The 13,475-nt window shown below is 43.4% G+C and overlaps 1 protein-coding gene across 1 annotated transcript in view; it reads right to left on the bottom strand.

Annotated features, from left to right (window-relative positions):
* PDE6D (phosphodiesterase 6D) overlaps positions 1 to 11,821 on the bottom strand; it is a 34,757-nt gene extending 22,936 nt beyond the window's left edge. Inside the window, exon 1 of the mRNA XM_068200548.1 lies at positions 11,654 to 11,821. Coding sequence (XP_068056649.1) covers positions 11,654 to 11,703 — 50 coding nt within the window. The 5' untranslated portion in view covers positions 11,704 to 11,821. The remainder of the gene's footprint in view (positions 1 to 11,653) is intronic.
* Between the last annotated feature and the right edge of the window lie 1,654 nt (positions 11,822 to 13,475).

Genomic DNA, 13,475 nt, shown 5'->3' with positions numbered 1-13,475 from the left:
TGCAACCTTTAACTGCCCCACAGTATCTCACACAGGGCACATCCCTCACTGTTTCAATCCAGAGTTGTTCTATAACCAGGAATGCACCTAGAGATCACCACAAGTTCTCTGGGAAAACAACACAATATCCTTGAAATTAATTATAGAATGGCAAGGGGATTTAATCTTATTGAGATTTTATATAAAACAGCATTTAGCCCTGGCACTCACACTCTACACCTAATAAACAAAATAAAAATTCAAATCAGCCAGAGAAATAGCTACAACAAGCACTTTCATAAAGTCCACAATGACAAATGCCAATCTCCTATTTGCTGACACAGCACAGCAGAGGAACAAGCCACACTCTTCCTGGCATTAGCTTAAATGCTTCCTTGGTATACAGTCCCTGTGGATAGTATTGGCCTGAATGTCACTGGAGCTACAAATACTTCAATTTTGCTTGTTGTTTTTTTAACTTGGACTATGTCTGCATGAGAAGTGGGCATGCTTTAGCCTTGCAAACTGTACAACCCTCACAGCCAGAAGAGCTGACTAAACAAGAAGAGCATCCTCACTAGAGCATCCTCACTGCCAGTTACCCTGTTTTTCCAGGCACAAACGGACAGAAAATGATTATGAACACCCTCAATGCCAAGCTGAGGGAGTCGGTAAGGATGTGAATACTTAGGTGGATGTTAGTGGCCCTCTAATCTCAGAGGACAAGACAAAAGTGAGAATCAGATATAATTATTTAATACATAAGAGAAAGAAAAGTCATGGATCTGAGACACTGAAGTGGTTTTATCTCTGGAGTACTATGCAGGCATGATCACATGATGCAAACACAGATCAAACAATTTTTGGTTTTCCACTTAAAACTGACAGGACTGTGATTATTCAAGGAAAACAAGTTCATTATCTTGTCTCTTCTGAGGAAGGGAGGAAAACTTAAGAACATATAGACCAAGTGGAGAATAAAAGCAAAATGAAAATACAGTCAGGAAGGAATGATTGGCAGTTGCAAGAGGAAACTAATCTTGTAAATGGACCAGAGGCTGCTCAAAGTGGATGCAAAGAGGAGGAATAAATGAGGATTTATGCAGATTGAATGCAAAGAACAAGGACTCTCAAAAAACAAGGACTCCATATCAGAACCAATGTGCTTTTTTAGGAATTTCTAGAATATGAGCAGTGCTTCAACTGGCAGGGTGGACTAGTGATTTGACAATTTAACCATCCCAACATTTTACACAGTGCTCAACAGTATGGCAGTCTGAAAAGAGAGAGAGCTATCTGGAAAAGCATTACAGCAAAACACGGAAAGTACAAGGAAACAATTCAGTTCCAAACCTGTTGAGAGGAGGCAAAATACCTCCTCTCCAAAATTACTTTGATCAACCTCTCCAGCTCCAGTAACATGACCTACACTGATGTGAACCCCTGAGCATGTCACCAGGACCACCATGATCTGGAAGACAGAGGGTCTGTGCCCAAACCTGCATCTCTCTGCTTTAGCATACATTGGAATTCAGAAAAAAAAAAAAAAAAAAAAAAAAAAAAAAACAAAAAAAAACAAAAAACCAAAAAAAAAACCCCAACATTATTGTGGAGACAGAGTAATGAAACTTCCACTGAAATGACAAAAAAGGCAGTGACCTTTATTATTCTACTCTGCTTCTATGCAGCTCTTATAGCTTTCACTGTCTAATAAAATCTACAGTTATGTTTATCCTAAGGTTTAAATTTTATTATTTTAACATGCATGTTGCTGTATGTTAAATTTTCAAAATACATTAAATCAGATGTTTGCAATTTCAATAAAAATATATTAATATATTTTTCAGCTCAAGCAATGGAATATCTTATTTCTGCTGTGAAAAAGGACAGAATGGATAAATACAATCAGCTGTAATTCACAAGCTGATTCTTTCAATATAGGTATTAATAATAAGAAAATAAAAATTTACTTATTGGAAAGCTAAACTTACAGAGGATACATATGTTTATAAAATATTATTTTGGTGTTTCAAATTGTGGACTTCATAAGCATTCATGTTAAGGTGAATGCCAATGTGGAGAAGTTAGACACAAAAAGCTGAAAACCTGCAATTATCTGCACCCTTTACAGGTGTGCCTACATTAAAATATAGTCCTTTTTTATTTGAATTTGCACTTTTCCAAACATTCTACTGCCTCATGCACTGCATTTACTATTTCAAAACTGGCAACACTAGGAATGATGTAGACAATGTTACTAAGCAGGAAATCAAGGTACTGTTTTATCAGTGCAAACAAATGCAAGAGACCATCATGAAGTGTGAAACATTTTCAGCTGGCCACTGGCAGGGCTGTAGTTATATGAGAAAGAGAACTTTAAAGAGGGCAGTATGGCTGAAGAATCAGCAGTAGAGGTTTGTGCTACAGCTGCCTGGTTAATACCTCCCCTCTAATTTGTGTAGATGGGGAGAAGGTGGTCATGGGGGATTCCCAGTGGTGAGAGGAAAGGAACTTATTCCAGGGGTAGAATGGAAGATGCTTGGAAAACCAGGGAGCCAGTGCGTCTTCCTTCCTGTGAAGCTAATCCTTCAGGTCAGTGTGGTAGCAGTATAATGCAGTTCCCTTTGAAGGAATTACAGGGGGAACCACAAAGAAGAATTCCTTTTTGGAGCTGTTTAAATACTGTGTTTTAATGGCAACAATATAACTGTAATGATGCCTGGTGGATTAATGAGGGTTCCATAAATGAACAGCCCAAATGGGATTGAGAAATTTACTGGCTTCTCTGTCTCTTTCTGGAAAGAGTATTTAAAAACAATACGCATTTGCTCTCCAGGGCTGCATGGGGTTTTCAGCCAATGATTTCCTCTGTCTGGTTCATTGAGAGCTGCACAGAATAGAGCCTTTAATGGCACTCGCTGCATGGTTCCAGACCCTGTTTGTGACCTTGCCTGGTCACCAGGCAGTAACTGTTCATGCAGCACAGTAATGCTAAGGATTTCTTGCACAGGTCAAGGGCAAAGAGAAAATCACTACTTTACTGAGGTTATCTCAAATGCGTTTCTCTTAAAAGAAATTACGTGACCACAGACTTACTAATTTGAAGCTAAAATGCTCAACTAATAATGGTAAGCTAGGTTTTTAGAATTGGTGCTGGATAACTAAATATGGTGTGTGAGAAGCCTCCTCAGGTAAGGTGGTGCTGAGTGCTGGAGAACATAGCAAGAGGCTACACTGAGTTCATCTGACCTGAGGCTGTGGGCATAACATCCAACAGCAGCAGTGCCTGGAGAGAACTTTGCTTACGGCCCTCCCCAGCTGCTTCTTACTTTCTCCCTCAAGTTGAATATCTGAGCTGCTGGTAAAACTGCCAACCAGCACAGGTCCTGCTCCTCAGCCTGCTACTGAAGTTGTTGAAGCCAGCATGCAGGAGGCTGCAGGGCTCATCTGAGCAGCCTGGCTAGTGACTCTAAAAATGAGTCAACAAGCAGCTGGGGATGGTAACCCATGCTCTGTACAGCTGCTGTGACAGAAGCATGGAGCAGGAAGAATGCAAGAGTAGGTATTTTTGGATGTCCTCTTTGCTCAGAAGCAGGGTGCCACTTCCTGGATTGAGCTGTTTTAAAATTTCACTTTAAGGCTACCAAGGTTCAAGCAAAATAACAAACAGAAGGACTTTTCCCCTCTTTATTTCAGCTTCTGGGAAAGGAAGCAACTTTACTAGAGAAACAGTGAAATCTTAAGTTGGACTCTAACTGACAGGCCAGTAGTCTAATGCACTAAAATCTACTCTAAAGAGTTATACTTGAAGTGAAATATCTAAAGTACCTTCAGAAGATCCACCTGTGTTAAAGGCTGGTAGGTATTTCTTGGTGTCCAATTTCCAGATGGGTTGGTCTATTTAACCACATGGCAGTACATTAATGGGGATAATGGTTGTTCCTCTCCCTTCTCTCTCTGCAAAACTTCCTTCAAGACCAGTGGAGGGTGTTGCAGAACTCCCTTAAGCAGAGTTAGCAACAGTCCATGCCAACACTTGAATCAAAACCGAGGCCCCCTTAGTGAGGGTTTCTGTAAGAATTTTCCCATACATAATTTTTTTCTTTAAAGTCGTGCAAATAGCCAGCTTTTCCATTGCCTTCTGAAATACAATTTCCTTTGACCTTCCAAAACAAAGTGACTTGACATTAACTCCCTGCTTCCTCAGCAGGCTGTCCCTGATCAGAAGTTTCTGACACTTAAAACATCAGAGGAACTCTTGACTCCAAGAATGTGTAGCCTTCCTTCTCAAAAGGCTTAAATTAGGTCATGTGAAGAGAAGGAAAGAGGCATGCAGGCAATCTGCTTTCACTGGTGAGTAAAGTGTATGATCTTCCCTGCTTTCTTGATAAATAAGAAAAGATGGATATAATTAGCTGTCTCAAGGACCAAATAAGCTTCTGACTTGCTGCAGAGTAGCTGAAGGTTATGTACAGTGTAGCATACAGACCAACCCATATAAATAGTCCTCTGTAGAATTACTAAGTATAATGCCCTGCACTCTCAATCTTTAATGGAAGACTACTGCTCCTACTACTACTGTTAGTTACTATCCTTTCAATACAGGATAAACTTAATAATATTCTTTTTTGCACTGCTTTCCCAAATGCTGACTGAAAATTAAAAAATTATTTTCCTTCCTCTTTTTACCTAAGCCTGCCATTCTTCCAGAAGAATGCTGCCTGAAATTCTAGTCATGAACATAATCAACTCAAAGGCTCACTCATGACAGAACTAATCTGGTACTGTTTCCCTTAAGTCTCTTCTATACAAAAAAGTTCTGTCACAATGAGAACTCTGTTCAGGAGAAATATGACAATGGAATCTCAAGTTCATAATCACAACTGAAAATCCTGGCTGTCAACTAGAATTTAATGATGTGCAGTTGAGATCTGGTTCCTAAGAGAACCTTGGTTGCTGTCAGGTGTCTTCTGGACAGACCCTCCCAATAGTTCTACCGTGTCTGCTTGGGCATGAGGCCAAATGGCTTTGGAAACCTCACAGTAATGCCCAACAAGTGCATGGGGATACTCCCTCAAACTGCTCAGGGAGTGATGCTACACAGATGACAAACCTGCTTCTGTGAATGCTCCTGATGTAGTCTCAGGACAAAAAGGCAGCACTTGAGAAAAGCTTTTAATATTCTGTGCTTGCTACTCAGTTTATTGCACATCTAGAATAAACATATGATGTGCTCCTTAAGATGTGAAAGCAACAGATGTGCAAAAATCCCCTTTCATGTGCTTAAATATAAACTCTGCTATACTAATACGCAGGAAAAAAAAGGACAAAATTCAGTGTTGCCATGTGGACCTTAATAGATCATGATCTTTTCTGCTTGTTCCCTGTACCTGGGAATGTAGCATACCTCCCACTTCTATACAAATACTGACTGCTAGATGTAAGCGAAGAACTGGTTTATCTTTAACAGAGACTCTGAGCTCAAATTTGAAGTTGCTTTAACTTCCCAACTTAGAGAAGTAGAAGAGGCTTTTCTTACATAAATGTAAGATATATCGTAGCCTGCTGTCTTACACATTTCAAGTAAAATTTTGACTCAACATTATCTCTGGGATCAGCCTAAATTCAGAGATAAACATGTAAGAACAAGTCAAATCAGCTTCACACTAAAGTAGCTTTATCTAACAGAAAACTCTTTTTGCCAGAGACACAAGAACCACATCAGATAGATATTTTAAAAAACCCTCCTCTGAACAGTATCTGTTTAATTTGAGGATTTTTGGATACCTCCCCTGCTTCTCTATATCTGTGGAAGCTTGGCTTTTATCCTGTATGTTGGCTGTGAAAATGCAGGGGTTGCGGGGTGAGGGGGGGGTGAAGAGGCTCTACCAGTTTTCACTTGATGGATCAAATTACTATCTTCTGCTCTGTGGAAATTCAAATACTGTAACAACAGCTGAAGCATAAGGCACCAATGAATTCCAAGGATGCAAAGAGTAACTGATATCTTAATATGATACAAAGGAAACAAGGGGAAATAATTTTGCTAATGACAACTGTATTATTTTAAGTACTTCATTAGGTTGGCACTAAGCAAGCAATTAAAAATACTGAAACCTTAATTCCAGTAAAATGCTGGATGGATAGGCTTTGGAGAGATCAAAGGAAAAACCTCAGATATAAATTTGTAACTACAAAGTGCTAAAGCAATATTGCAGATTTAAAAGAAAAACCCAAGCTCCAATGTCAACCTCCACTTTTAAGTTGATGCCAGATGTATTCTCTGTGGCACCTGGCACCTCATTTGTATCCTGTGATGCCCCTTCCACTGCCATGGGCACAACCCCCACTTCCAACACTACACAGGGATTCCATTAAGTCTGACAAGTAGGCAATTGACTGTAGCTCAGATATCAAGTTAATGCAAATCCCAGGTTAAGCACGCTTAAATATTTACACTTTTTTCAATGAAAGCTAACAAGGGGAGGACATGACATTTTTGATGTTCACTCAGGAATCAGGCAGGTAAACCCAAACCTCGTAAAACTGTTCTTGCTTTGTTTGCAGATGTGCCTCATGATTCAGTCATAAGAAACATGATGACTCTGTGTTTAGCATGCCAAAAGTAGAGATCACTGCATAGTGCAGAACTTCTGTCGATGCTAGAAATAATTCTGCAATGGTAAAGGTACCTTGACTATCATGACATTGAACTACCAACTACAACCTGCCTAAAGCTTCTGTGTGAAACTCTGGTCTCTGAAACAAAGATCTCTCAATGCTGCCAGGGTGGGAATTTGTTCCAGTCAGACTAACTGGGAATGTGGACAACTCTTGCTTGTAAAGTATATGAAGTTCTGTAGAAAGTTAAGAGGGTTCAAAAAACCGGAAATATGGATGAGGGAGAACAAACTCATGTTTTCCAGGGTGTTTTAAAATTGCATTAGAGCAAGCTACGTTCAAGTTCTGCTTTGGGTCTCTACAGAGTACACGTCCCAGCTTCTGGGAAGTCCTGTTCCATCTTTTGGCTGGCCAGTGTCTCCTTTTAACCCATGAAATTGATGGTTTGCCTTTCTATTCCATTGCAAGGAGTCTAACAGAGTGAGATCTGAAGAAGTGCACAGAGGAAACCTCAAAACAAAGGGGAATCTTTAAGCCATTTAAAGCTGCTACCTTGTTAGTTTTGTAAACACTGCAGCAGGTAAGCATTTCAAATGAATAAGCTGCCAAACACCTGCCAGCCTAACAATGAAATTGGAAACTTATTTCAATGTTGCTTCCAATTAGATTGCTCAACTTTGGAATGCTGCATCAAACTAGCTCAAAATTCCAGTGACTGTTCTAGGAATGATGGACAAGACTGTAATTGACTTCAGTTCCTGCGTGTACAGCAGAGCAGGCTGAAGTTGGAAGTTTCCCTGTCTGCAGAGTAATACAAAGTTCATAGATACGCCTAGTGATTCTGGTATAACTGTATTTTCACTACAGCTCTACCCACCTTTCAAAGAGAATAATGCTCTGCTAGAAAGACTTCCTAGGCAGAAAAACAATGGTGAGAATAAAGCTGGAAAAAGCTCTGGGAGCTGGGAAAATGTTGCACAAAGAACTTAGAGGACTGTAGGAAAGTAGGCCAGCCTTTGACATGAGAGGTTTTACCTGCAAGTGTTGGAGTGCGTGAGCTGCAGGTGTATATTTACACTGACCACAAACATGAGTTTTATAACTCTTAAATTGTTCTGGAGTTAATACAGTCAGTTAATATTGTCTCTTTCTTATGTTCAATGCATTACCTTGTTTCAGGAGACTTCTGAAGAATGGGCTACTAAACAGCCTTAAAATGAAGTTCATGGAAAAACTTATCCTAAACTGGTAAACAGCTACAGGACAATTAATACTACAGAGATTTTGTTAAGACTTCTCTGTGCAGAAGCAAATAAAAGGTGATATCTTGTTTGACTTGTAAGATGTAAAATAGAAAGCAAATGTCCTTACTCCTGTGTTGAGGGGCAAGACGTGGCACTTTAACCATCCTATGAGAATCAACCAACTCATTTGGGTTTTCTCCTCCTTGCTGTTCTGACTGAAACCTCACAGAAAGAACTACTTAAAGAAGTTGGACTTGTGGTCCCTCAAGAGCTGGATGTGAATCTGCTGTTGCAAACCATGACTGGATATTCCTAATCTACAGCATGGTTGCTTTCCAAATGCTGCCAAACCAACCTAAACGGGTTAACTATCTACAGGGTCCTTATTCTAGCACATTTTGAAAATATAATTCTGTGCTCGTTGATCTCAGAACAAAGGTAAAGAGGCAACCCACCAATTGTTAAGGGAACTGTTGAGGGGGAGCCATCAAAATAAAACAATCCTGAACTTTGACTGTTGGGGAAGTACATCACTGGTGTTACTTTCTTTTGATAAAGAATGCTAAACACATGCATGTAATAGTACACACTGAAGATAAAATGACAGAACAAGATCTGAAGAATGTGTTGAAAGGGTGAGGGTCAAGTAAAATACCCTTCTGTAGCTTGACAAGAGTAACTCTCCCATCTTCCAGAGGGAGGGAAAAAAAAAAAAGGCATAATCTAATTTCATGCATTTGAGATCACAGGACCAGATGTGCATAAATACTTGCAGAAATAAGACTTGGCTACGACTTCACACAAATGGATCTTCAGTTACCACCTGGACTGATGTTGCTTGTAGCCAAACAAGTGCATTTTCATAGCACTAAACTACCTGTAGATATTATGTTGGGTGTAACAACTGCTGTTCAGACAGTTTGCTGATAAACACACTTACAAGCTCTGTTAGCAAATATTGCCCCTGAACAAGTGACAAGCTGTTTGTTGTCTGCTTTCAAAATTTTTCTGCACCATATTTATTGGACTGTTAGTGTTCAGTATTAACTGGTGTCACAAAAATTCTTAGGATAAGTGTAATAATGTATAATATTCTCATTTTCCTGCAAGCATCAAATATATCTCCCTAGGTTTTAATATTTTTAAAATAGTAAAATCCACGAGAAGAGGGAATAAATGTTCCTGGCTTGGATTTTGGGACATTAGTCACAACATGTTTCTGCACTAGTGTCATAGAGGAAGGAAAACCTATCTTTGCGTTGAAATTAGAGGGTGGATTTAAGCTATAATTTCATTTCCACATGCCCCAATCATCCAGCGTGCCCCAATGAGTTGGAAAGCTTGTAATTAACCCCTTCTCAGGAACCACAAGTAAACAGAATTGTTTGAGGAAACTCTGATTACTCAATGTGAACTGGACTTCCAGCTCGAGCGTCTGCTGTCATGTTAAAATTAGGGATTAGTTTGGAAGCCTGCTTCCTCAGTGATGCTTCTGGCCCTAGCAACTGCTCTTCTCTCCCAAGGAATCCCTCACACACAGCCCCTGGGTGCAATGCCATGCTCCTCTCTTGTGCTAAAAGCAGGTTCAGTTTGAAGTGCCAAGGTTGCAGGATGTGCTTAAGTTGGTGAAGCTGAACTCCCTCCCATGTGGGAGCAGAGGAGAAAGTTTTCAGGTACTCAAAGTATAAGCTGAACAGTTTTTCAGAACACATTTCTCTCTTCCTTTCTATAAATTAAATGAGTAGATACAGCAATAGGGTGGCTGGAAGATAAAGCATCTCTAAACTGCAGTTGTCTCTGGAACAGACGCCTGCCCTTGGACAAGGGAAGGGAAGTCTGAGCTGATGGCTCCCTTGCAGGGAATGTGGCCACAGCCAGGCATGAGCAGTTTCCTGTGGGCATGGTGTGGTGTCTCAAGGCTTCCTCACAAATGAAGAATGTCTGCTCAGCCTCTCCTGGTTTACTAAAGGCAACATAGATGTTTCTCAACTATTTCAACTTGCTAAAAGTTTCAGTTATGAAATGCTCCTCCAGACTTTCCTGTTTGTCAGACTTTGCACTACACAGCCCCTGTGGCAACTCTCAACATACTCTACCAGGTTTTTGGAGAAGTGCAGTCCAGATTTTGACTTAAACTGTCCTGCCAGAAGTAATTTTTTTTTTTTTTTTTGCAAGGAGAAACAAAGGAAGACTAGACTTGAGACTAGATCTGAACACAGACTGCAGAGTGCTTCTAATAAAGCTTCTTGTCCATGCTATGGCTGCTTGAGATCAAAATTTGTTGTCTGACATCCTGCCTCTCAAAGAGCAAAATGCTTTTTCTCTTTAAGACAGCAAACAGCAAAAAGTATTATTTCATTCAGAGTTGGACAAAGGCCTCTATGTAAATTCTGCTATCCAATAAAGACTATGTACAAACACATGCAAAAAGCACTTAAAAGTTTGCTCCCTAGGTTTAACTTTCAAAGGACTCCTCACTTCTACCAACAGCTTAGTCTGGTCTTGTCAGAAGTTTAGTCTTCTAATTGCCAGCACAAAAGGTTTTTAATTTATGTTTTGACAGCTAAAATTCTACATCTTCATAAATACAAAGAACTGTCAGTAGTGCCAGCGCAGAAGCAAAGGAACCAGATGCAGTACTAACAGCTGGGGGAGACTGCAATGATAAAAAGTTAAGAAAAGCATCTGCTTATAGTTTGATAAAAGCTATCTGTCTAAATCCAACCTAGAAAATCAGATCCTACTACAGCTGGCATAGAGATTATGAACATCTCACAGAACAAAAAAAACCCCACCACCCTGTTTAGAAATAACAGGCTTTGATCAAGAGGATATTTCCTTCACTTCTGTCCTTTTTATTGTAAAAAAAGAAATATAAACCAACTCATAACAATATTCTGATGTCTAAAGGTCAAGATAGCAATCGTGAATTTGCCTTCTAAGCTTAGAAGAATTTACTTCAGTACAATATTCCACATGTAAAATGAAGCTACTCTATTTCTCACACCCTTAGTTTGAACATGGGCCTTTAGGTCAAGCCTTTCTCTGCTTTGCTGAATTCCTGGGTTGGAAGGTGCACAAAGGCTCTCGCCTCTCTTCCGAGCCCAGATCTATCTCATTTCCTTTAAATTCACATCCAGGTACCACAGGCATAAAATCAGAATGCTTTTGGAAAGCCACAACATGAAAAGTTTTTAAGCGAGCTGCACAGAAAGGCATTTACACGCAGAATACGTCAGCAATAAAAGACACTGCACGACCAACACATGTGCCAGTACCTCACGGTATGACAAGGAACAAGGCGTTTAGTTGCTCCTGCACCTGACGAGCAGGTATTTCCCTTCCAAGCAGAGGTGCTTAAGGGCAGGCCGGAGGGAAAGGGATCGGATCTTCCTGGCGCACAGCTACTTCACCTGCCCTCCGTAAGCTGTCCTCGCTGCGGGTGGGGGGCTCCGGCTGCCCGGGGCCGCCGCCCCCGGCCCAGCCCCTCTCAGCGCCGGGCAGGGGCGGTGGTCGCGGCCACCCGGCTGAGGACTTCGGCCGCGGGGACCCCCTCACCCGCGGCACCCCGCAGGGCCGGGACGGGACCCCGGCCCCGGCATCATGGGGCCTCCTTCCCCGTCCCCCCGCCCCAGCCGGCTCAGGGCCGGTCCCAGCCCTGAGGGACCCTCCCGCCACCGCCGGAGGGCGGACGCCATTGAGAACCGCGTTGCCATGGCAACCTCCCTCCCGCCCCGGGGTCCTCGCCACAGCGGGGCGGCGATCCCCGCGCCCCCCGCGCCGCCTCACGGCCCCCGCACGGAGGATACAGCTTGAAGCCGCGGAGGATCTCCTTGGCCCGCTCGTCCGTGGCCGACATGGTCCTGCCGCGCCGCGGGCGGGCGGACGGGGCTGGGCCGGGCCTGGCGGGAGCGCGGCGGTGACAGCGGAGCCTCGGGACCCCCCGCCCCTCCCTCCCGCGCACCCGCCACTGCCCGGCGCAACCAACCCCAGCGGCCGCCAGCGGCCGCCCGCCGCCGTGCTGACCAATCAGCTGCTGCTGCCCCCTCCTCGCCCCGCCTTCTGGCGCAGGAATGACAGCGCTACTGACCAATCAGACAGCGCCCTTCCTCATTCGAGGGTGGGTGCGCAGTGGTCGCGGAGACTCTTCGGTTGGGCCTGACGTGGCCGCGATGGAGGCGCCGCAGGATGACCGGGCAGGGGGAGCGGGCGCTCCCCGGGCCCGGGAGGCCTCAGCGGGGAGCAGTCGAGGGGGCAAGAAGCCGCCCCGGCCCTAGTCAGCGGCGGCCGAACGGCCCCGAGCCGCTGGAGCTTGGCTGGCGCTTCTCCGCAGGCAGTGGGGGTCCAGAGCTCTCGTCTTTGGGGCTGCTCGGCGGAGCTCCACCCTTGGACTCGGGTGGTGCTGGGGCCCCGGCTGCTCACACCCGGAGCAGCTTCTGCTGGAGACCTTCACAATCCACCTGGACGAGTTCTGTGTCGTCTGCTCCAGGTGACCCTGCCTTGGCAGGGGTTGGACTGGATGATCGCCAGGGGTCCCTCCCAGACCTTACAGTTCTGTGATTGTGCGTGTCCCGAGGCCGGAGCCAGCAGGACCAGCACTGTGGAGAAGGTTTAAGATAAATAGTGTGCTACCCCCTGGAACAAAGGCAGCCTTCTTTGTGCTGCAGAAATTTGAATCACAGATCAGCTTGAGTTGAAAGGGACTCTGAAGACCATCCAGGCTGGCCTTGAACACATCCAGGGATGGGGCATCCACAGTTTTGCCAGGCAGCCTGTGTCAGTGCCTCAGCACCCTCACAGGAAATAATTTCATCCTTATATCTAATCTAAATCTGCCTTCTGTCATTTTGAAGCCGTTCCTCTTGTTCTATCACTAGAATTCTATTGCCTTGTAAAAAGTCCCTCTCCAGCTTTCCTGAGGACCCCTTCAGGTACAGAAAGGCCTGAATAATGTCACCCTGGAACCTTCTCCAGGCTGAATAATGCAAATTCTTCCAGCCTTTCCTCATAGAAGAGGTGCTCTAGCCCTCTAATCATCTTCATGGCCTTTGTTTGTGTAGCACAGTTGATTGTGGGGGGGGAGGTCTGGTTTGTTAGCACATCCCAGGAGCCAGGTTGCTCTTTTACGTGAGCTAATTAACCCCTCTCTTAACAATCTGAGTGCAACTCATAAAAGCATTAAGTCACGGTAAAAATAAAGCCGGCAGTTGTAACCCAGTCCTCAAATGAGGAGCAGTGAACAGTCAGGGTGCCGTCAATACACTCGTGGCTCTGCTTGCCTCCAAATCGCCCACTGTACAAAAGTGGAGACTGTGGGTGTTAATAAAGGCTGCATTTAATGCATAAGGGCAAGGCCACTGCCAGTATCACTGACAAGAGATCTTAATAATAAAAATAGGCAGCATTTATTTTCCTGATGTATATGATCCATGCTCAATTTCCCACCATCAGTTTAAGTGTGTGAAGGGGTCATTTTGAGTCTGGGCAGAGTGCCAGGGGTGAGCTGTGCAAATATATATCTATATTTTATTAAGAGTCCATCCTGGATTTTAGCTAGGCTGTGGAATTGCATGCTGTCTAAAGAGGAGGGTCTAAAGATCACCAAGGAGAAAAGACTGATGAGGAGAAAAG

This window comes from Anomalospiza imberbis, chromosome 10 (genome assembly GCF_031753505.1).
Source record: "Anomalospiza imberbis isolate Cuckoo-Finch-1a 21T00152 chromosome 10, ASM3175350v1, whole genome shotgun sequence".
In the NCBI taxonomy this organism is placed as follows: Eukaryota; Metazoa; Chordata; class Aves; order Passeriformes; family Viduidae; genus Anomalospiza; species Anomalospiza imberbis.
Note: the sequence above shows the minus strand (reverse complement) of the source record. Positions and strands in the feature narration are given on the sequence as shown.